The sequence below is a fragment of the Psittacula echo genome (assembly GCF_963264785.1).
Source record: "Psittacula echo genome assembly, chromosome: 6".
In the NCBI taxonomy this organism is placed as follows: domain Eukaryota; kingdom Metazoa; phylum Chordata; class Aves; order Psittaciformes; family Psittacidae; genus Psittacula; species Psittacula echo.
In genome coordinates this window covers 20,891,380-20,915,947 of record NC_137743.1, presented here as the reverse complement: position 1 = coordinate 20,915,947, position 24,568 = coordinate 20,891,380, and the positions used below count along the sequence as shown (strand labels likewise).

The window sequence follows — 24,568 nt, the reverse complement described above, 5'->3', positions numbered from 1 at the left end:
ATTTTAGTACCAACCAAAATGTTAAGCCTACGGAAATGTGATCATTAAAGCTGGCTGGAAGAGCAATCAATTTCTTTTGGTTAAATACAAAAGTGACTTGTAGTCCAGTTTTGGGACAAGATCTGAAAAGCTTATCTGGAATTCTTAAAGCCTAGCTAGGATCTGAGGTTTTGAGCTAAAAAATGGCTTTGGTTTTGTGTTGTTTGTTTTGTATTGTTTGTTTTTTTTCTTTCTCCTCCAAGTAAGCTTGGGAAGCAAAGATCAATGTTTGACTTTAGATTGTAAAAACAAAAAAAAAAGAGAAGAAATTTGATTATTGAGAATTTCTCTCCATGAGGACGTGGGAACTGGTCTGTCTCCTTCCCAGCTTTTTCATATTATGGACAAAATCCTGTATTCAATGAAGTCGAAATATGACTAGGACCTTATGTTTAGATGACTTAAGGGCACACAGCTACAATTACCTTGACACATGGGTGAATAACTTTTCTCATGTGATCACACCAAGTGCTTGTTTGGTGGTTTCTTTTACTTGACTAAAAGAAGTTGAGAGTATCGTGGGTTTAGGAGACAGGAACAAAACAGGGTGAGAATACGGGGGTTCCGAAAGAAAGAAGACATTAACAGTGGTTGTAAGATGACAGAAGCCACTGGGGAGTAGTAAAATGAGAGGATTGTCTTGAGAAGCTTAAGAGGTTAATGACATACAGCTATGAGTGGATGGAGTTTGCATGGACCCCTTTACTGATCTCAGATCTGATCCAATTGCAGCCCAGTTCTAAAGGAAAAGCCTATAAATCAGTACAAGAATTCTGGTGAATCGTGCTATGTGCTCATGGTTTGTGATGTAACCAGCGGTTCTTGATGGAATTACAACTGCCCTGCTCACACTCACCTGCTATTTGCTCTGTATTAAGTTATCGATAGTAAATAAACTGTGTATTAGATTTCAAGCTGACCTGTTCATGCCCAATGAATTCATCTTGCCTACAGGCTGCCCTAATTTAAAACATACGCATCGATTTAAATCCTGTTGCTTCCATATCTTAAGCTACTGTTTAGATTTTTGCCTCATCAATATTCTTTGCCATTTTGAATGGATGCATAGTTTGCTGTGGGCTTGGATCAAAAGCGTTCTCTGATAGTGGTTTCTTTTTGTTTGTTTTTGGTTTTGGTTTTGGTTGGTTGGTTGGTTGGTTTGGGGTTTTTGGTGTGGAAGGTGATGGAGGAATAGAAATGAGGTGGATTATGGTGTCATTATACAGCATGTACACCCATCACCTGAAACCAAGAGAAGACATTATGTTCTTTTACATGCAAACCCTTCATTATAATCAAAGGAGGTTTAATTGCAAGAAAGATGGGCTCCTTGTTCAGTGAAAATGCAACTGAAGTCATGAGAGCTGTTGTGTATTTCCCATACAGCAATATAAGTCTCATAGAACACAGATAGAAGTTTTCAGGTTTTCCCAGATTTCTAAGGGGTGAATTTTATATGTAAAATGGAATTTCCCAGAAGAAGAAATTTTAAAAAGCATCAGAGACTTATGTTAGACTCCAAAGAACATATTTAGGCCTCTAAATAAGTAGCCTGGGCTTTCCAAAAGCGTTGAGCTCTGCCAACCCCCACTACAGTTAGGATACAGCTTCTAGGATATAGGCTGATTGTCATTAGACTGCATGTTCTTGCAAAGAAATACTAAGAATATGCAGTAGGTCAAAGTGTCTTCTTATCTTTGTACAGAGATAAGGGATGCTGTTCCTCGTAGGAAACAGCATCTTAGAAGCAGAAGGCTGCACTTCTTATCATTCAAGTATGTGCCATAAGGGGGTAAAAATAGGGACACTGAGGATAAGAAAGTTGAAACCAAGGCACCTGCTACCCACAGAAGGAAACTTGGGAATGAAATATGGCTGAGAATCTCTTCTATTTTGAATACTGCAGATCTTCACTTACAGGAGTAAATAATTTGCCTGTAAAAGCCTGTGAGATTATTGATGTGAGAAAATGCTTGCAGGATTTAGACTTCTGACTTCATCATGCTGACTAAATTCCATTTACTGAGTTTTACAGAAGTTGAAAATGTCAGAGTTGGCTGAACAAATTAGATTTCAATACCTATTAAACATTTACAGGACATCCTAAATCCCCAGTAAGAATCCTTTTGTTTGTGACCTAAACAGAACTGCTCAAACAGAAAAGTTGAAATAAGGTATTCAAATTGTATCGCTACTGCCAAATAATGCACAATTCATTCAATCTCACAATACTTTAATCCAGTATTCACTTTGCTGTGATATATATAATGCAGGCTATTTACAATGATTGCCATTCTTTAAATGCCAGTTTTCCTTTAAAACAAGCAGCAACAACAACAATCAGGCCCATACCCTGCTCCAAACGTTATTTGCAAGGATTTTCATTTGTATCACTAATGTACAGATTTACACATAACAGAAAAAGTGGGTATTCTCATTCTCAGAGATTCTGCTTTGTATACTACCTGCAGCCACATTCTGCTACTTTCATCCCTTCGTAGTTGTATATCAAAGTGGGCACACCAGCATCATCCTTATAAAGAATGGAGATTGAATCCAGTTTGGTTGGAACACAACAGGCCTTGGAAGCTTTCTTTGGGTTTTGGAGGTGCACCAGCGTTTGGACAATAGCATGTTTCGTTGGGGTAACATTATCTGTCAGAGGGAAGAAACAACCTCCTTTACACTCAAAAGCCTCATAATCTTTCGGTGCAATGATCCAGGAATCCCAACCAATCTCCTCAAAATTGACATGGAGGGAAGTTCTCCGGCAGTGGTTGGCTCCAATGCTTCTCTTGGTTCTGGAGGAATGCTGGTGGTGCCCAGTGATGGCCTTTTCCTCTCCTTGTTCTAGCTCTTCAGATGAAGTGTTGTTCTTCCCTAATTTCTTCAGCACACTTTCTTGTTCATGAACAATCATCTCCCGGAGCTCCACTTTGGTCTCTTTTGTCCCATTGTTGCGGTCATTGGAGAACACTATTAACAGGGGCAGATTTTTAGTATCAGGGTTAACACTGATAGCCAGATGCCCACAGGTGAAACCACCCAGAGCCTTACTTTCTATAACAACCTCTAGCTTGTTTTTAGTCTTCAGTTTGTCTGCCCTGACCCATCTTTTCACAGCACTGGACACTTCAAATATCTTCCAACCACACTCCTGGATACTGTGGGAGACAAGGAAAGATTTGGTACTTTCTGGGTTTTCCCAGTGGTCACCACCTAGAACATCATAAATGACCATGTTGCCTTCCAGCTTAGAGAGAGACACAACTTCCCTATGACAGGAGATATATATTCTCAGTTCAGCTCTGGTGATTTCCTCATATCGTGGAATAGAGATGTTGAAGAGCAAGATGTGCTTCTGAAATGGATTTTCTTCTGGTGAAGCTAAAGAAATAACATCTGCAATAGGAAATGAAAACGTGGTTACAGTGCTTCTGACTGTCTAAGTAACTTGCTTTTAGAAGACTCAGGATGCATTTTGGAGGTGCAAAAAGAGCTTGGCTATCCAGTGCTAAAAAATAAAATAAAATACCATCCTCTGACCATATTTCAAGGGCAGAGAGTGGAAAGAAGAAATGCAGGTCCCTGGTGTTGGTAATGTTCTCACCAAGATTGCATGGTCGGATGAGTACAAGAAGAGGAGCGTAAGAGTCTGCCTAGAACAAGCTCTGGATGATGCTCATTAATATTAAGTACATAAATAAGGCATCTGGATTTCCTAAAGAGATTTTTACACAAAAAATTCCTGAAAAAAATTATGGATTTCCTTCTCTTATCATCATGCAATGGGATGTACTGCCCTCCTAATACAGAGAAGTATTCTACCTATTTAAGTGTCTCTAAGAACTAGCTGTGCTGAGGCTTTTGTTGTCTTCAGATAACTTTGAAAGCCCATCAGATAACTGGGAGTTTGGGGAAATAGAAAAGTTTTTGAAAATCCTGAATTGGAGCTTCAGGGTCTGTCTAAATTGGGACTTGGTGAGAAACAGCTTTTCTTGTTCAGGTCCCAGTCCATTCCAGGCTGGACACACTGAGCTTGTGTGGTTTTGTTCGTGGGTTTTTTTCCTGCAAAATTATAAGCAGTGCCATTAACTCTGCCTTGGGAGGGGCAGATAAGTGGGTGGAAGATTAGTAGTGTTTAAAAGTCATCACTGACTGATGTCTGTTTGATTGTCAATGTAAAGTAAGTACTCAGTCATGACTGGGTTTTAGGGCAGTTTTAATCGGCTAATGTTGATACTTTTTCACAGTGTTTACCTACTAAAACAGTCAAAGACAGTGAGATATGGAAACTATAATATAGCTCATTCTATTAAGTTTTCTTTCCATTTCAGAACTAGAGGCACTAATTTAGGAATTTGAAGTTCTCCCTAGTGTTGTTACTTCTGTATGTCTGGTTTCATATAAACAGAAGCTTTAATTCTCCCTATCTCATTTTTATCACAAGAATTGCATTTATTTCTTTTTTACTTCTTCCTTTGATGGAGCTTTTAAAAAGTCTATTTAATGTTACACAGATAGAGATCTTGATTTTTTTTTTTTTTTTTTCTGTTGACACAAGCTTGACTACCCATTTCCATATAAATCTTTTCATCTAACCCAGAATTTTGGGGGAGCACTGCTGTTTCCTGCTTGGGTCCCTAGACACATTTCTTGGTTGGCTGCTGTGTTTTTTAAAGAAGAGCCCACATGAGAGAAGAGCTCTCTAGCATGGATGTCTCAATTTTACATGATAAAAAAATTGCATTCTAACATTAAAACTCAGCTCCAAATATCTAGTTTTGAGAAACATTATTCATGTAAACCCTCTTACTCAGTACATCATCTCAGTTGATGTGTTTGAGAAAAGAGTATTGTACAGTGAAAATATCAAAGAAGAAAATGAAAGGTAATTGTATTTTTTAAAGGTTGAAAAAACCCTACAGAGCAAGACTACAATCCAAAATTTTAATCTATTTTATTTCTTAATAATCAGTGAAAGTTTGGCACTCATTTCCTTCTGAATGTCAAAAGAATCTGAGTGCCTCCTGTCCATGTAATTCTTTAAAAATTCTAGTCCACATATTTAGGACTTTTCCTACCTTCAGTACTGAAGCTTCTCACAATATTGGATGCAGGGATGGAGGACTTGTCTGCAGTATATCTGTTGTATAAATCAATCATGAACTGTGGTGGTTCTTCTTTGGTCTTCACTTGCGAGGGGACTCTTGACAAATTCAAACTCCTTAGTAAATCCATCTTCATATTCTCCAGGAAAGATTTAAAGTCGAAATGAGTCTCACCTTCCACTTCCCCAGGATCATGAAAGTGTGCATCAGACTTTCCCATAACTGGTAACTTGTTCCAATCTTCCAAAGGCTTGCCTTTTGTCAAACAGGCAATGATGTTGAAAACAGACAGTGCAGCTAATACCCCAAAATAATGCATTTCTTCTATATTTACTTTCTCGTGGAAAGACAAGAGGATAAGGGTATTTTAGCTGTTTAAAAGTCTTGTTTCATTAAAGACAGAGGAAAGGAGATGGAAGGCAAACAACTGGAATACCCTTTGCAAATCACTTTCTTGTGTTCTTTTTGCAGTCTGCTTCAAACCGCAGCCTCTTGTCAGTTGTCAAGCAGATTGGTTGTACACTTGCCCTTATCAGAGTCATTGATGCCATGCTTCAGCTTCTGTTATCTAGCAAAGCTCTTAGTTAATGAAGATTCTGTAAACATCTGACAAACACATGTGGCTGGTGGGAAGGACATTGTATATTGTAAAGAATCCACATTTCACTTTAGGGTCATCATTGCTTAATTACACTCTTCTATCACTTCCTTGCCAAACAGAGAGAATCTTTCTTAGGGACGTGGAAAATTATACTGTTTTCATCACTACTAGAAAATACAGATCTAGAAAAAAATACTCTATTAGCTATTAGTAAATAACATCTCACAAATCCTTATTACAATCCCTTCACATGCTGTCAGAGAATCCTTGATCATTTGATGGAGATTTGTGATTCCGCAAGACACGATCACATGACAATACAAACAAGCTTAAAACTTCTTCCCGTTTATCAGCCAAGAGCAATTATTTGTACACAGTGAAATATCTGTTTTGTGTCAAGTTCTCTTCATGGTGTTTGCAGGCTTGTCCATTTTCAGTTTGATTCCTTTGGAGTATGGGAATTTAGTCTTGTTTTTATAGTATCTTATGTAATATATTTCTTAGATTCTTGATGGTCAATCCAGTCCAAGAACAACCAGTCATTATTTCAGTGACCTTCTCAGGCCACATGGAAAGTAAAAGGTCTCTGTGAAGATACAGATTATCTATGAAGATACTGATATCCATGAGAAGAATGGGCCAAGGCAAAAATACAAGACTTATGATAGAATTTCTCATGATACAGAAGACAAAACTCTAGCTTATTTGTAAACAAAAATGTCACTTGCTGCTTACCTTAATGAATGCATTAGGATTCAATCTAATGATACATAAGTGTTTTATCTGTACTATTAATGTATCATTTTTTCCGAAGCACAACTCAATCCATACTGTACATGTGTCATACAGTCTAAATAGTATTATGAGTTTTTACATTAGAAAAATCTCATTGCAAAGATTTTGTCCTTTCTGCCATTGTTCTGTAGTTTTCTAGCAGTGCATACGCAGCATTTAAGGTGATCCCAGACTTCTCAATTACTCTATTTGTCTGTTCAAGTGTCACCTGGGATACAAGATACTTCTTAATTATGTTCCTATGGTATGAAGTCAGAAAGGATGAGCACCTCCCATATGAAGACAGGCTGAGAAAGTTGGGGCTGTTCAGCCTGGAGAAGAGAAGGCTGCGTGGAGACCTCATAGCAGCCTTCCAGTATCTGCAGTGGGCCTGTAAGGATGCTGGGGAGGGACTCCTCATTAGGGGCTATAGTGATAGGACAAGGGGTAATGGGTTAAAACTCGAACAGGGGAAGTTTAGATTGGATATAAGGAGAAAGTTCTTTATTGTACGGGTGGTGAGGCACTGAAATGGTTGCCCAGGGAAGTTGTGAATGCTCCTTGAACCCTGGCGGTGTTCAAGGCCAGGTTGGACAGAGCCTTGGGTGACATGGTTTAGTGTGAGGTGTCCCTGCCCATGGGAGGGGGGCTGGAACCAGATGATCTTAAGATCCTTTCCAACCCTAACTATTCTATGATTCTATGATTTTGCATTGATCCTGGTCTCCTGTATATTTTACTCAAGGCCTTTGTGTTTCCTACCTGTGTACAGAGCACAATTACTTGTGTTTGGCTAAAACATAGCTTCTTATGCATCTCCAGAATTTATCTGAAGATGTCAAAGAATCAAAGATTTTTTCAATTTTTGTAGCACTTACTCTAAAAAATTATCACTTACACTTAAAAACCCCACAGTGCTTCATTTATTATTTCATCATGCCTGGCTTCACCTTCTAGACATGAGTTCATGTAACTTTCTGGCTGGCTTAAGGAGTCCTATAGCACTGGCATTTTTTCTCCGTCAGAGTACTTGTACAGTGTAATCAAGCTCCTTCTCAGTTTGCTTTCTGATAAAACAGGTTGTGTTTTTTAGACATGTTATAAGACATTAACTGTTTTTGTTTCCTTTGTGTCTCTTTCAGAGTTTGAATGTCTTTTTGAAAAGGTGAACACTGGGGCTATACATAGTTTCCTAGTGGCAGTCCACCAGTGCCACATGCAGAAATAAAATCTCCATTCCTTATGTGGTTCACTGCTCCAGTGTTTACCTTTTCAAAGCTTTTATTAGCTCTCTTTACATAGCATCACCCTGGATGCTTATACACTGTCATAAATCCATGATATCCACAAAAATTGTTTGAAGACTTACGGCTTTCAAGGATGCAGTCTTTTATGCAGCAGGCAAAGCTTCCACTCCTTGTGCTTAGGTACCAAGTTCTGCATCTGTCTACTTTAAAATTAATTTTGATTACATAAAGTGCAGCTAGATCAAGTGATCTATATAAATACCTCTGCAAATGGTGTGGAGGTTGTTATATACAGAATTCCAGTTCATATATAAAGATGTCAAATAGTGTTGGGCAAAGTGTCAGCTTTGCAGAAACTTTACAATGAACAGTTTCATTCAGTGGCAATTCCTTTTGAAAGCTGCTCTTTGAGGTTTGGCAGTGAGACAGTTGTTAATTCATGTGATACAAATATATTAATATTGTCCAATGGTTTCTTTTAATTATGCAGCCTTGTGCAAGTGAGTTGAACTGCTCCACAAAACCCTAGGTACATTCTAGCTGTTGCTATTACCTCCGGCAATTAAATTGTGACCTCGAAGGGTGGAATTGAATTTGTTTTAGAAAAAAAGAGTCCTTAACACTTTGCTGGGTAGTATCAGCTTTTCTCTGCTTTTAGCTGTCTTTAATAATCTCATATTAATATATCCTCAATTCTTTTAGGTTTAGTTAGTGGAATTATCTTGACCTGCTATCTTAAGTGTTTGTCAATAGTAATGTTCTCTAGAAACTTACACATGCTTTGGAATGGTTTATAGGATGTTCATAGAAATCAAAATATCTGTTGGAACCAAGAAAGTAAAGGGATCAGTGTCTTCCAGCAGCACCTGACTCCATTTGTGCCGTTCAAATGCAAAGTTTCCATCTCTAGAGGAAGTTCAGACATGCAGATACCAAAAACCCAGAAAACAGTGTCTTAAACCACTAAATGAATAGCTATTTAAGAACTTGTTCACATTAGACAATTAACTGGTACAGGTGAACTTCAAATGAAATAAACTTTACTAATAAGAGAATTGTATTGCTTGTGTAGTAATGGTATGCCTTGAGAGCTGTGCCACTTACAGGTATAATTTTGTTTTGCCAATCCTAAATTACATAGTTTTGCAAACAAACCTTTAAATGCAGACTAAACCTTTCAGGGTGTTACAAGCATCCTGGTAAGTATAGGAGTAGCATTTTCTTTTATGTCCCATAGACCTTATAACAGATCATAGGATGGTATCTCTTTCCTAATTGCTTGTATCAGTACACCTCAGAAAGAAAGTCTGTACCCAAGGACTAGTTGAAGATGTAGAAAAGATTCCTTAAGGAAAACAAAATGCAATAGATAGGAACATAAACACAATAGGCTAATATGTCATGCTGTTCAGAGTTGGTGCTAAATGGGAGCAAGGCTAGACCTACAGAAAAGAGTAGATTTTCATAAAGAACAGGAATGACAATGACTTAAGATATTTTGAAAAGTTTTATGCTTGTGGCTGTTTGTAGGGATAAATGATGGGTTTCTCAGAACTTTTCAATATTTCTTTATGTCTTAGCATTACTTTGTCAGCTGTGGTTGATTTTCTCATGATTTATGGAAACACAAGATTCTACATTTTTAAGAGAGATTTCTAACAGCAACAGTTTACAAAGATTTTCCCAGTAGTTTCAGTGTAAATCACTGTAGTACTTTGGGAGAAGAAGAAATTCCTAGCTGGATCCATGACCTTTTGTCAGTCACAACTGGCAGTCACTGCAAGGTGCCTCTTACTGAGCTGTTTAGAAGGAACTAGCAAGAACTGCTGTAAGTGTAACCTTGCAGAGAGACTCCCATACACACTAAATCTTGCTTTTATGTAAGTTAGCAGGAAGTACCACATTTACACACCTCTGTTGTCTTGGGAGTCTGTACCACATGAATATGGAATACTGGTGGCAGAAGTCACCTAGCACCTTAGAAGCATAGCAGCCTTCCATTTAGGCAGTCATCAGAAGTGTGTGTAGTATCCTTCCCTAAAAAATACAGCTCTTAATGGGATAAGAATTGCAGAAGGTTAGGCTGTCTCTTGAGGAGGAAACACTCTATATCTTACACTTTGATACCTCACAGACTTCAGAAATTTCTTCTGGTCCTGGTCTGCCTGTGCTACTGTACAGCAGCTGGGTGAAAATGGAGTATGTGGCAAGTGTGTCCTGGCACGCAAGGACACTGAGAAATAGGACTGACAGGCACAGTAATGGAACGTCAGCTCTTAAAGGAGTGCTGCAGTTAAAAGGGCTACCATAAATCTATCAACAGAGGATTGTACAGGAGTTAGAGGGATGCAGAGACTTTATTTCTATAAAGACTTCTAACAGAACCACTGCCAAATATTGTGTCCCATTTTGATGTTCATTGTTAGAAATGAAAGTTCTGGAAAGAGTTCAGAAAAGAGCTGTGAGAAATTGTTTTGAGGCTTAGAATAAGAAATCAAAGTATCTATTTAAAATCCTAGCCAAAATGTAATTTGACTCTGCTCTATATACTAAAAATACACAGTGAAAGTGTTTTGGATAATAGATAAAAGGGATCTAATAAAATAGGTTACAGTAAGATCCAGTGAATTAAAGCTGAACCTCAGCAAATTCAGGATTAAGCCACTGCATATGAACAAAGCGCACTAACTTTTGGAACAACTACTTGTAGTCCAGTAGATATATTCTATCACGTGAAATCTTTAAAGCCAAATTTATGGATGTTTTTCAAAGATATTCCCAAGCTCCAAACAGAAGTTCCATAATGCATGGTGCAGAAACTACTGAGCAAGGTTCTTTGATCTGTTCTGTGCAGGAGGTCAGTTTAAATGATTATAGTATTCCCTTCTGTCTTTAATCTATGGAGGTGCATTATGATGAGCTTAACATGTATTTACCTGTTTCCATCTAATTAACAGAACGTAACAGAGTGCATTTAGAGAAAGAAAATTCAACTATTTTTAGATACTACTGTACCTTTAATTTATTAGCTTTTGTTAAAAGCATGTAACAATCTAGAGGATATAAAGTATAATTTACAAAAATATAAATCTCGGATATTTTATTTTTAGTATTTCAACATATTACTATATAGTGTGTTACTTAGGGAATATGTTTAACAACCCAAAATGATCCAACAAACCAAAAGTGTGGGATATTACGTGTCTTTTGTAGAACAAATTATATATTAGGGAAGGGTAACCAAAAATGGCTATATTAACATACTGTTTACATGAAAGCTTATGCAGTGCACTATACTTGAATCCTGAAGAAACTATACATTTTAAGCCCTTTATTACAGCATTTTCGGTATAAATATGCAAATTAAGAGTATGGGTGGTTTAGGCAAAAGGTTTTGATTTGTGTACAAAAGTGATAGTCTAGAAGAAGCCTGACTTTCCAAGTTCACTTCCCATCTTCTTGGTTAACTGAAAAGATAAGAGAGTCAGAAAAAAAATAGCATATAAAATGTATTTTAGTCCTTTGATTATGGAAAACTTTACACTTAAATTTCTTGCTAAACTCCAGGTTTCTTGGCTAGGTGGTTTAGGAAAATACTTGTGAAAGTACTGAGTACCTGGAAGATGAATATGAAAGAAAAATGATGACAGTAAAACATATCCTTCCAGGGGAGCATGTGGATCATCCTAGTATCTCTGTATGCTTTGTGTAGAGAACTGTAGGGTTGCATTCATTCAATGGCACAAGTGGATTCTTTTCCTGTTTACAAAGTTCCCAATCTAGTTGGGCAGGATGTGCAGGTCTTCTTAAAGATGTGTTTATATGAACTTATCGGCAGGCGCAAGTTTCAACCGACATATTAGGATATACCTTTAAAACAACATTTTTGTTCTCATCTAAGAACAGGACACTGAGTGAGCTCATTTTGTCCGGGACACAGCAGGGTTCTGGGATGCCAGGAATGATTCCTACTGCTTTTACGATGCTCTGGATTGTAGCATGATTTGATGGCCTGACAATCTGGAACAGAGAAAGAAATAATTATAATTTCATTTATGAACAGTCACTTTCAGAGATGGACTTGGAATATGACACCAATTATGCTGTTTTGTTTCTCAAAAAAGTGAATATATGTGACTGAGTCACAGGGCAATGAAGCAAAGTCAGTCTCACACTTCCAGCTTTCTTGTGCAGGATGTATTCAAGAGATATTTTGTGTCCCTTATGCTGCCTTCTACAAATACCAGAGGAGGGCACTGGTGGCACAGCTAGCCTCAGCAGCCTGAAGCAAGAATGTCCCTGACTGCACCTACAGGATGCTGGAGGCAGGCACGCAGCAGAAAAGGACTAAGGTGGGAACGCTTCTCAGTCATGTTATCTTTTGTTTTCTTACCCTCTTGTCAGACTTGGAAAATTGGGTACTGTAAGTATTTCCAAAATAACCATCCTTATGTTCCAGTATTTCTTCTCATGCACACTAACCTGGAATTAGTTACTTTTTCCTGGAGTAATTACTGTCTTTTTTCAAGAGTTCTCCAGAAGTAGTGTCCACAGGGAGGAGTTAGTCTAAATAGTTGAACAACCTGGCAGGGCCTTTCTGATCATAACCCCACGACAAACAAGTACTTCATCCCTGTAGTCTCTGCTTCCCTCTGCCTTCCTCACCAGGCTTCCCCACTCCCCTTAGCTATCCTCAAAGTGGAGAAGAAAACAAAAGGCTGGGAAGGTAGGAGATGTCTGAAGTGAGTTTTCATGACAGCTTTACACCTACATATTTCTCAGGGTACTGAGCCACAATTTTATATAATAATTTTATATACTAAACAGTATACTGCTTGGTAGTTAAAAATAAATTTTAATTTTTTTTTTTTTTGGCTTTTATTCACAAGCAACACTTGACCCTTGTAGTCTGAGGAACAGAAGAGTACTAAACAGTTTTCACCACTTCTGTTGCTTGAGGGACATACAGTCAAGCAGAGGCTTACTGGTGACAGAGTGATAGCCTTCCTTTGCCACTGCCTCAGCATAACATGGAATGCATATGCTCCAGTTATATGAGGTGATAGTATGGCATGCAACCCCTCACTGAGGCTGAAGCTTCAGTCTCCTGTTCAGCCTGTCATGTTTGAATACAGTCCCAGCAAATGAGAACAGTAAAAGTAGGAAACTTGTGTTAGTACTATCAGGCTTTTTGCTACAGTTTCACAAGTTTTCTGCACAGATCTGGTATATGTGGTACATGAAATCTTTCATCATTATCATCATAGCTGAATATTGGGTGGAAAATGACATCTGTGGGAAAACAAGTACGGACTTTGCACACCTCTATGTGGAAGAAGATGCTTCAAGTGAAAATAATTAATGTCTCCCATATCTTCCTTATTTTTCAAATAATAATTGGGTATATGCAAAACGTGACTTTTCATTTCAACATGAAAAGTTATGTAGACCATGGGTGTAACAAGGGAGCTATTTTATGATAATTCAGTTTTTATACATTTGCTTTAAGTGTAACATATCAGATCGAAACCTTAATTGCTATTAAGGGTTTTAGATTTTCCTTGACTAAAGCAACCTCATTTGAGCCATTACAAGGAAGAACTGTGAAATCTATCTTTGATCCTTCAGGGCTTCAAGACAGCATCCCTATAACCAAGTCCCAACAAGTGATCACCCCTGGAAAGCGCCTTTCTGTAATTAGCATATGTTGGCATAATTAACAACAGCTTGCTCTCTCATGCTGCCCTTCGTCTTTAGATTTCAAAGCTGTCTGCAGACAGGCAGCGGTGAATTAGTCTTCCAGCTGCTTTTGTGAAGTAGAAATGAGCTTTTACCCACATTGGCCATGTCAGAAAATCTTGTTAGCAAGAGAGAGACAGATGTAGCTTTCTTGTGTTTAAGCAACTGCAGTTTAGAAATTCACAGAACTAGAGTTTCTAGAATTCACTTTACCCTTTAAGAAAAACCTCCTGAAGTATTCCTAGCACCTTTATTATTTCATATTGTTTCTTGAAATAGTCACAGATCCTAATGTGCTACTGAAACAGAATTTGTTGACCCCATACAGCAGATAGCCATCACTGCCTGTAGTGCCAGTTACTGACTTACAGGATCCTACTAGGATCTTCTCCAGCTATGCAGCCTCTAACATCTACAAGGAACAAATAGATGTGAGCAGCCTAGTGTGAACAGCTGTCTACCAAGACAACAGCAGGTGTATATGCTATGCACAAAAATTCTTACAGAGAAGAATACTTACTATGGACTATTACTCATGCAGAATATGACTGCCTGAGCCCTACATCCACAGCAGAACCAGCAAAGCCAGACAGCACACCAATCCCACAGCCAGCCAGGCTCTGAATTTTCCATCCATTCTGGAAACCTGGCAGGACTGTTTAGTGATCGTGGGCTAGGCTTCACATTTATCCTGTGTACTGATGTGCTAACATGGAAAGCTTGAAATAATGAGTTGAATGCTCAGTAGCGATGGCACTGGGGAAATGCTACTGTTTTAAATGCTGGCTGCTAAGTTATGTACAGTAGGCCAGGTTCTGCTCTTGCCTAACCTCTAGGACAATTCCAGCTCAGGAACATTTTGGGCCTGAGAAAGTTGAACGATGGCGATGAGGCCGAAAAGCAATTGAAGAGCAGGTTTGAAATACTTTAGACCCTCCCCTTCTGCCTGGCTTACACACCTAAATTCTGTTTTATCATGAATTTGCCCCTCAACACCCTCTTCCCCCCGCTATCTTAATACGCAATACTTCTTAGCATCAGGAAAGTTTTGTTTTCAGGTTTGAATTCAACTCTTAAAATGAAACTCATGAACTGATACAGTTACAAGAATGAAATCAGGAGAATTCTAGTTACTGTAGACCAGAGAAAGGATATGTTCCCTTCTACATCTACCACACGAAGGACTAGCATTTGATTTGGCAAATGCAACAGTGCAACCAGTTGTGATTAACCATGTAAACCAGTCTTCCCTCTCACAGTTCAGGGAGTAAGAAATTCAGCAGTAAAGTAGGTGAACTTGCTATGACAAGATTTGTACCAGGGCTGTTATGTGTCTAGATCAAGAATTGTGGTTATTAAAGTAGATGCGCAGAGTGATGTACTGATACTTTAAAGAAATAATTATACCATGTGATGATTCTCAATATGACAGGTATATTTCTATCTCTACAGTTCTAAAAGAGTACCTTGGAAACCTGTTGTCCATCACAGGTTGACCATGCAGACCAAGTGAATAGCCTTAATCTTTGGATTAGGATCCTAAATCAAAGTCTTTGATTTAGGAGTGCCAATATCATATGTATGCTTTCCTTGCTCAGGGATTATATGCAAGAACAAAAGCTACTTTGCCCTCTATAGTACTTAGCAATTCTTATGCTCTGACGTGGAGTTTGAATTATGCTGATGCCCTAGTTATTTCTGTTCATTTGAAAACAGTCATTTTAAAGGTTACAATTATGAATGTCTCTTCTTTTTTTTTAACCTCTGCTTAAAAATATAAAGCTAACAAAAAGTAGACCTTTTCCAAATCAAACCCAATCAAAGAGTGTGTCAAACCAAAAATCCCCTAATCTATGTATCTGTGATTTGGTTTTAAATTTCTGGTTGGTTTCGTTTGGTTTAGGATGTTGTGGGGTTTTTTTGGCACCAAGATGCTAGTGCACCCATATTCATTTATCTAGAAAACAAGCATCAAAATGAAAACTAAACTGTTTTTTTACAAGGGAATCTTTATAGCAAGTATACTATTTCTAGATAAGACATCAAGCTTATTTAACTATTTCAGCTAGAAATGGATCCACTTTCTTTTGCTTCTTTCAGTTTTTGTGTCATGCTGCTTTGCTCAAAGGAAGCCAGATGTATTAAATGTAGGTTTTCGGGTTTGTTTTGCTTTGGTATGTGTGAATGGTGCATTAGACTGTGGTTCTGTGGCAGAGGACCCATATTCCCAGGCTGTATTTTGGTTTGGGTGAGTTAAATGGTGATTGTGTTGCATGATCTCTTTATATTATAACAAAAAAGTGAAGTTGTATGTGAGCCTGTGCATGCTTTAATTTTTACCAGACCATGTATCAATTTATGTGTACATGGTTCAGCATTGGCCAGCTACACAAGAATATGTGGTCAGATTTGTATACCCTTACAGTGATGTCTGGATTTCCACTGTTCCTGGACTTAAACTAGCCTACATATCTACTCTTTCTGAAATCATACTACCTATTTCAACACAAACATACATCAGTCTCCCTGTATGTAAAGTAGGGTAGATTCCAGTCTCAAAGTTCTGAAATTCTCTCCTGTAAAACACTATATATTATTTATGTTCTGAGTGACAGCATGCAAAAATGTTAGTAAAATAAATAATGAGGCCACTTGTAGGTAGAACTGCAAAATACTTACAGTTTCTAAGCATGCAGGTTATGCAGTACTCTAAATCCTCCCCTCCCCCAGTACTTGAAAGCACTATCAAATGCCAATAATTCTTGTGCTACATAGGATTGCCAGAATTTCTACTTCATGCCATAGAGCAAGTGAGTGGGAGTGGGCCAAATTGAAATTCCATTGGAGCAGGAGTTCATGTTTGCCTCTCTATTAACAAATTTCACACCGCTTCCATAGGAGGAATTCAGTATGCTAATTTTAGAGTGTTACAGACAGCTATGTGGCATTTCCTGCCACATAAAATAAATCGATGTTTTTGTTCCAGCAGGATTGTCTTGAGAATTTAGTAAAATAAAGAAACACCAGAGAATTCTGAGACACTATCAGCTTAACCAGTATTATTATTTTCAAAGTGAAAAGCAGTTTCTTAAAGTTAAAAGTACCTCAATGTCACTACTCTGCATTTTTCTCCTGAGGTATTAGCAGGGGAATTCAGAAACACTCTGACAGAGTACTTTGTTTATTATTAGCATTTAATACTTTATACTTATGCTACCACAACAAAGTAGTTTGATGGTTTAGTGTGTGTAACCATATTGTAATAAGCTGCATAAATCTTCATGTTATGGTTTCAAGATATAAGACGAGGAATCATAAGATAAACCTGAGACATTTTTCTTATTCTTCAGATTACTTTTAAAGATAACTTGGGATCTTTTTGCACTCATAACTACATCAATGAAAATGATATTGTTTAAATTATTTAGGTTCAACAAGGCAACAGAAAGAATACAGTAAAAGAGGTAAAATCTAAAGGAAAATCTAACTAAAGGAGTAGTTGGATAAGCAGTACAGTAGATCTACTGTTTGTAATCTGACAAGAAACAAAAAAGCATACTACCTTGGGCATTGGAAATTCACATGCCCCTGCACAGTAGTAGGCATCAAATGATTTGGGAGATATGATCCATTCATTCCAGCCAATGTCAGCAAAGTCAACTTTCATGTATCTTCTTGAACAAATCCTTGGCTCATTCCATTGTTTTCGCCTTGCTTTCTTCATTGTTTTCTCATCAAAATTTAGCACCTGAGACTTTCTAAGTGTTTCTGTATTTTCTTGCCCTTTTCTTCTTCGGTCTTTGCGTGAAGCTTTTGGTTTCAAGGATTTGTAAGCATTCTCCCATATGTCATGTTTGTTATATCTATTGTTGTTATAATCTACTTCTGGCAACTCATTGTTCTGAATAGAGCTAGAGAGGTATGTATCCCTCCTCACTCGAGTATCAGTAGAAGCATTAGGGGATGGATTTGGGTCCCCATCATTGGAAGGGAATGGATCATAACGCTGTAGGGTGACTGCCACACTATTAGGTTCAGAGATTGCAAGATCATTGGCATAAACTAGTATGTAAGGTAAATGACTGGCGACCTGTTCAGGGAAGCCCTTGTGTTTCTCTCCAGAATCAAGCTCAGCGCAGAGAATGAGCTCTCCAGCCCGTTTGGATTCTTTTATGATGTGTGAAATGTCCTTTGCATGCCAAGCCCCTCGCCTTTGAAGAAACATGGTGATGTTCCCTTTCACTAGTCCATAGGCAGCATTCTGGTGAATGCTTTGGAAAATGAGGTTGAGCCGCATGATTGAAGGCAGGTGAAGGAGGCGGCAGGATGAGTTCTTGGATCGCTTACAAAACACTTCCTGGTGCCGAGAGCGCTTGTCAGCATAGAAGTGAAAGGTGGCAGCAAGGATCATCTCTGAATCCTGCATGGATGTCAGATTGAAGCAGTACAAGGGCTTCTGGGCCAAGAATTCTACAAAAAAGCAAGGAAAACATGGATAAATACCTGAGACCAAAAAACATAGTGAAACCTTTATTACTATATAAGTGAATTAACAAATTTTGCTTTTCACTTACCCACTTCAAATCAGTTCATATAGTCAGCTTGTCACTTCAGCTTAAAACCATGGTGTATAAGTGGAGGAAAAAACCCTAACAATATTTGATAGCAATATTACAATAGCATCTGGACTGTCCAACACACCGGACACCTTTTGTTTACATTAGGCATAAAACTCTTCCCAGAGATTTCCAGTTTCAGACTGCCTCTCATTCAGCCAGGCAGGAAAAGCAATCCTTGCTTCTATTTCTTTTATAACAAAGTCAAGCTCAGAGAAGCTTTCAGATTTGTCAGTGGCAGAGCTCAGAGTGGTACCCTACTCTGTACATTAGTTGAAAACAAGTTCTACAGTTAATAGTCAAGATGATCCAATCTAAAGATGACTGCAAAGATTCCTGAAAGATATCTGGGTGCTTACTGTGTGGTAATATGAAGTTCATCATCTGTAAATAGTGCACAAGAGACGTTTCACAAGAAGGCTAGAAGTAAGCAGTGCAAGACATTTTGAAGGCCATTACTCTTAGGAGCAATCCTCCTTTTCAGAATGTGTCATGAAGGAGCTTTGTTTTCAAGCACTGTGAAACCTACTTGGTTCCTAAGACTTGTGTTTTGATCTGCTTGAAGTTAGTGGCAACTACTGTTGAATAGGAGGTGACTCTTAAAATTCAAACTCCATTTGGCATAACTTCTTTAACTAGTTGAACAAGTTCTGCTCAGGTTACATCCCTACCCTCCTCTCAAGGAAGATGAGCAATTTTACACTAATAGCTGTTTACACCACATTTATTTAAACAGTAGAAACCTAAGAGATAACATGTGTTAACATGTAATCCCAGGATCAAAAGACCATGCCTCCACAGTCTATCATGGTGAAAAGTTGCCTTTCTTTATTTTATTTTTTTTCTTATACTAGCTCAAGAATATACAGAAAAGTGGTGGCAGAACCAAGAAGTGATTCCTGTTCTTCCAAGCTCAGACTGGTACTTGGAATGCATCAAAGGACTACAGTAGGTAAATTCGCATCTTTAGTTAACCCAAGAGGGCAAACTCTCTGGCATCTCTTTTTGATATACCTGGAAATTCTCTGGCAGCAGGGAGAAAAAAAGGGACAAAACCAACAAACCCAGCAGACAGTCTTCACGGAAACACTTAGGTTTGTTTTTCAATGCACTGGGCATGATAAGCCACAGAAATTCTGGCAAGAACAGAAAGGCAGTACTATTAACTTCCACCTGTCAGAATGTTCTTCCTTTTAAGCACAGTTTCATTTAAAAGGTAGAAATTAATACTGCTGTGTCTCACTAAATTGGTGCTTGCTATCTTCCAGTTCATGCTGCACAGAACCATCATTTGAACTAAATCACAGCAAGTTAGGATGCTCTTTAATCCCAGGCCCACATAGTCTGAAAGTACACATGTTCAAGTATGCAGTTTCTGTCTACACCATGTGTATTTTTTTTCCTGGCACAGTAAAGTGAAAAACTATTCTGTGATGAGAAACTATTTGTTTCTGTCAGTTCAGGACAGGATTCCTATCAGTAAATTTCTAATCAACACTAGTCTTACGTACAGATGCTCATACTATGAAAAAACTTAGAAGTTTAGATTCTTTTTAAGTTTTTGAAGCATAGAAACCTCACAAAGCTGCTAGCCTATTTTTCGGACCAAGGAAGAGAGTAATTGTAGTAATTCCTGTACAACAACACATTGTTATTAAAGTTTGCTCATCTCAGAAGGCATAGTTTTCTAAAAAAGAAGTCCATCCACTGCCTCTCCCCACCTGAGCTGTGTACAATTTAATTTTTTAATACTTTCTTTTAGTAGTGGAATGCTCCTAACACCATCAGTTCTATAGTTATGACTATGAAGCATATGCATTGCTAGGCTAAAGGAATTTCAAATGCCAGTTTCCCAGGGTTTCAGATCAGAATGTAAACTTGCAATGATAGCTCAGAGAAAGTGCATTTTAATTCTTCTAAATTAATTCTGCATTCTGGAGTGAACAAACCCTTTCAAAAGTTAAAATTATTTGTAGAATAGGACAAGAATCTGAATCTGCAGCTACTGAAAAGCCAGAAGCCTGGAAGTACAGGCTGTTCAGGAAATGGGAATCAAGTTTGGGGTGGAGCATAGTCATATTTATCATATTGCATCAGATGTCTCAGGCTTTTACCAACCTGTCAACCAAGCATTGTTACATTTTCCAACTCTACTCTGAGTTGAACTGTGCTAGCTGTGTACATTAAAGCTAATAATATTTTACTGATTGTATCAGTAAAATCACTGATCACTGTAGACAGCTTCAAGTTAGGAATACAGGCATGATGTGTGGAGCATACACACAAGAGACTGGTAGAGGAAAAAAAAAGGCAGGTGGCCAAAGAAAGGTCTTTAGTAGGTGAGCCACATAGGAGAATGTTGCATTGCAGTAAGCCAAGATTGGCAAAACAGATTTACATGGTATTCCTGGTAACACATTTGTGAGAAAGACATATGCAGACAACCTAATTTAACGTGTATTAAGCTATGAAATTATGTTAAAGTAAGGCTCTAGAGGCCAGAATTACAGTTTCCTGGGTAATCTTGATTTGGTTTTCTTGCACATATGCATTATGATATAGACTTAATTAAATATCTGCTACTTTCTGCTATTCACCAAAGCCTTTGCTTCATTTAGCACAGAGGATGGATGAAGCAAAGGCTCTGGTTGGGGAAATGAGCCTGAGCTGCAAAAGTCCATTTATGGGGAATTTTCATGGCTTAGGCAGCAGATTGCTGCCATGAACACAAACACCCCCCAGTTGCAGCAACCTACGTGAGGTAGGACAATCATTGAATCATAGACTGGTTAGGGTTGGAAGGGACCTTAAAAATCATTTAGTTTCAAACCCCCTGCCTCAGGAAGGGACACTTTCCACTACCTTCATATTTCACCTTTGGTCACAAAGCACTTACGACTTGACTGTGTAGCTACCTTCAGCCAATTGGTGCTGTTTTCTAAAGCTACAAAGTTCCCTGGAAACTGGAAAGCACCTACAGAAAAAAAGAAGTTGAGAAATTATTTCACGGACTGCCTCTCAGCTCTTTGTCAGAGACATAATAAACTCAAACACATAGAGGTGAGCTGAGAGAAGGTGATCAGATGTTTGTGAAGCATCCTTTCTGAAGTGATAAATACTGCTAAAGAAACATGAAGAAGTTGTATCTGGAACATGTGCAAATAGCACATGCATATATATAGCAGGTGCCTCACATAGAATATGGAGAAATATCACATATTCAGTAACCCAGTCAACACCATCTACACACTGCAAGGCATCTATAGGATGGCAATATAACTTTGTAGTTGAGGAGACCTCAATAATGCATAAGACAAAAGAGCAAACTAAGTCTGGGCTGACATTTTGTGCCTCTGGAGCCCGCTTCTTGACAATTGTAACTAACACTGATGCTTCAGTGTCCCCTAACAAAGAGCTCCAAGCTGTGGGGTAGGAATAGAAGGTTACAGATTTTCTGAAAGGTACATGTCTGAAAAAAAAGAGAAAAAGAAGTCCATTGCTTAGAATAATGAAAAGGAAACTATTGTAGGTGTAGTCTGTTCTGCTTATCTCAGTCGTATTAGAATTCTCATCTGTACTTTATAAAGAACAGACCCTCCACACATCTTGTTAGATAAAACATGCCAATTTGTTCTTTCAGAAGAAAGCACCAGAACTTCTTGGGGGAGATAAATTAAGACATTTTGCCATATATGGCTCTTCTTCCCTCCCTCTCATGTCATTCTATAGTTCATTTCAGACTGTACATCACTAGGTTGATGAATGACAAGAAAATACATTTTATTGTTATAACAAAAGAACATTGCAGAGGAGCTTCTGCTTTCATGCCATGTCACTGGGAAGGGGTGGGATCCAGTAGATAAAATACACAGATGGGACACTAGGGCTTTGGACATGGGTGTGCTTTATTTCCATTATGTGGAAAGACAAGTTACTTTCGGGCATCTCTGGCAGATGATCTGACAGTTGAGCAAAATAATATTGGTTTGTAATTGATCAGTACAGTCTATTTCAGTATTTTAAACCAGAATTTAAACCACTTGGATGCAAGAAACTTGTTCAGCAGATCAACTGAAAAATTAAGAACGAATATAGTGCAATTCTTGCATTCTTCCCAAATCACTCTTGTGGTCCAGGGCCTTACTTGGGTAGCAGCCAGTATCAGCAGCTCAGTTCACAGAGAAATAAAAGTGATAGCAGGAGGTCAGGCAATAACCACCCACAATGGAAGTTCCCTCCCAGCCCCTCTTAGCAGCGGCTAGCTAATTAGCTAGAGCATGACTATTTATTTCTCTCCCAAATGTCTGCAGTTGTTGTTTTCTAAACATTTTCATTTGCCACTTACTCTTCAGTGGGATCTCCCCCTCCCTGAGTATGATTATTTTTAATGTTACATTTGACATAAGGTAGAAATTAAGTTGGGAGTGCTCTAGAGAATATGATTTATTTTGCAATGGTATAGTAGCCTCAACCACTGAATGCTGCATTGTATTCTATGTATGAAACAAACGTAGGCAAACTAGACTGAAACTCACAAAAGCAAATTTTGAATGCAGCTATCAGATATGCCAATTACAAAATACATATTTCTGGCAGTGTAACAAAAATTATATTCTAGAAACTGATATAATTCTTCTTTTAAGAGCGAAGTTGTCAGCTGTATTCTGTAAGAGTTTAACCAAAGAAAAAAGAGGTTTTCCAGAAAAGATAGTTTGGGTTTCCTTAGCACAGGATAACCTTGCAAACCTCTTCTTTATTACTTTGAAGGAAGACTGGGATAAGGAAAGTGAAGTTTTGACAGAGTGCGTGTGCTCTTCCACCCTCTCCATCAAGCTAAGCGAAGCGGGGGAAAGTGAGATTAGACATGCGTCTTTCCAGGTCTGGGCAGTGCCTCGGACGCAGAGTCCTGGGTAGTTCAGGGCGGCCCCGCAGGCGGCACTCTTCCGACAGAGCCGGCGAGCCGGCTGGAGAAGAGGACCTGCCGCTGGAGCACTCGCGGCTACGTTTGTGCTCCAAGTATCTCTGAAGAAGTCTTGCGACTCATGCGATCTGCGCTGGGAACAGCCCTTCTTTTGCCGATGGTCTGCATCCACAGCAACCGCGGCTTTCTGAAGCGACATAACTTGTTGCAGATTCTCTTGGGAAAGGGAAGGGAGGCGGGGAGGTGGGAAGCAGCCCGCAAAGCAGAGAGCAGACATCAGGTCCGAGTGGTTAGCAAGGATCCCCCCAGCGTGACACCCCATGCAGTCAGTGACAACCTCGGCGCAAACCCGTCACTGTAACGCGAAAGAGGAGCGAGGGCTTCAGCGGTGCCCCCCCGCGCCCGGCCCGTCTTACCCGGCTTGGCTTTGAAGCTCCGCACAGTGTTGCCATCGCCGGGCCGGTTCCCTTCCCGGTTGTACTTCTCGTAGAGCTTAAGCATGTGGACAGCTACCATGTCCTGAGCGATGCCGCCCAGCGCAGGGGGCGGCGAGGAGCCCCCGCGGGGGTCACTGCCGTGGGAGGGCGAGTCCCGGGGGGCTGGCGGCGGGACGGGGCAGGCGGGCTGGCTGCCGGCCCCCTCCCTCGCGAACGAGTGGCAGCCCACATGGCCCAGGGCCCACAGCAGGAGGCAGCAGGTCAGGCGGCTGGCCATCGGCGGGGCGGATGCTGCGAGGCGGCCGGGCACGGAGCGGCGGCTCAGGCGCTGACTGCGTCTGGGTCTCCCGGTTGGCCCTGCCGCACCGGGGCGAGGGGGCGGCGGGGACAGGGAGAAAGGGAGGAGAGAGGGTGAGGGCGGCTCCCCCCCCCCCCCCCGGCCGGTGATGCCGCCTCCGCCGGGCCAATCCCCGCGCCCGGGGGTGAGGAGGTGCGGGCCGGGGGTGCCGGTGCGGGGAGACTCGCAGGAAGGGACGCTGCGTTACTCCAGTGTAGGGCTTCCCTGCTCTTTAAAGCGTAGCGGGGAAAGCATCTAAATTAATCAGCGCACAGTCTCTGATTGGAGACATATGTCACCGTTGCCGCTGTGGCAGTGAGCGCTGCGGCAGGACGGCACCTTGGCCGCCTGCGCCAGCAGGGCTTGCGGGGGGAGTGGGCGTGTCTTGAAAATTACTTCTAAGATATAGAAACAAATAGATAGCAAGCGGGCAAGCAGGCGATGGGAAAGGGCAGGTGAGTGGCGGGGCATCTTGAGAAGGAAAGGGTGTGCACATAAGTGCGGAAAGAAGTGGAAGAGTCTCTTTCTGTTTCAATCGGCAGAACTGACAGTGCTGTCTTGAAAAGGCAACGCTGTAAACAATGTTTGTTTCAATGATCCGGGAGAAAACAGAAGTCTCCGGTGCGTCCAGACTCTGGAAGACCCGGTGTGAACTAGGCAGGAGTGTAACAAGGGTCACTGATAATTCCAAGCAGATACTTAAATAGTAGGGGTTAAAGGGGCTGTGCAGGGGTAAACTTTTGTCA

General features: G+C 39.8%; 2 protein-coding genes across 2 annotated transcripts; both read right to left on the bottom strand.

The window, feature by feature from the left end:
• Positions 1–2,500: 2,500 nt before the first annotated feature.
• GDF2 (growth differentiation factor 2) lies at positions 2,501–5,469 on the bottom strand (the record flags this gene model as incomplete). The annotated part of the gene is made up of 2 exons (XM_080621084.1): positions 2,501–3,441; positions 5,124–5,469. The coding sequence occupies 2 exons, from the start codon at positions 5,467–5,469 to the stop codon at positions 2,501–2,503; spliced, it is 1,287 nt and encodes a 428-aa protein (XP_080477210.1).
• Positions 5,470–11,600: 6,131 nt separating this feature from the next.
• GDF10 (growth differentiation factor 10) lies at positions 11,601–23,762 on the bottom strand (the record flags this gene model as incomplete). The annotated part of the gene is made up of 3 exons (XM_080621041.1): positions 11,601–11,792; positions 17,074–17,981; positions 23,465–23,762. The coding sequence occupies 3 exons, from the start codon at positions 23,760–23,762 to the stop codon at positions 11,601–11,603; spliced, it is 1,398 nt and encodes a 465-aa protein (XP_080477167.1).
• Positions 23,763–24,568: the final 806 nt, after the last annotated feature.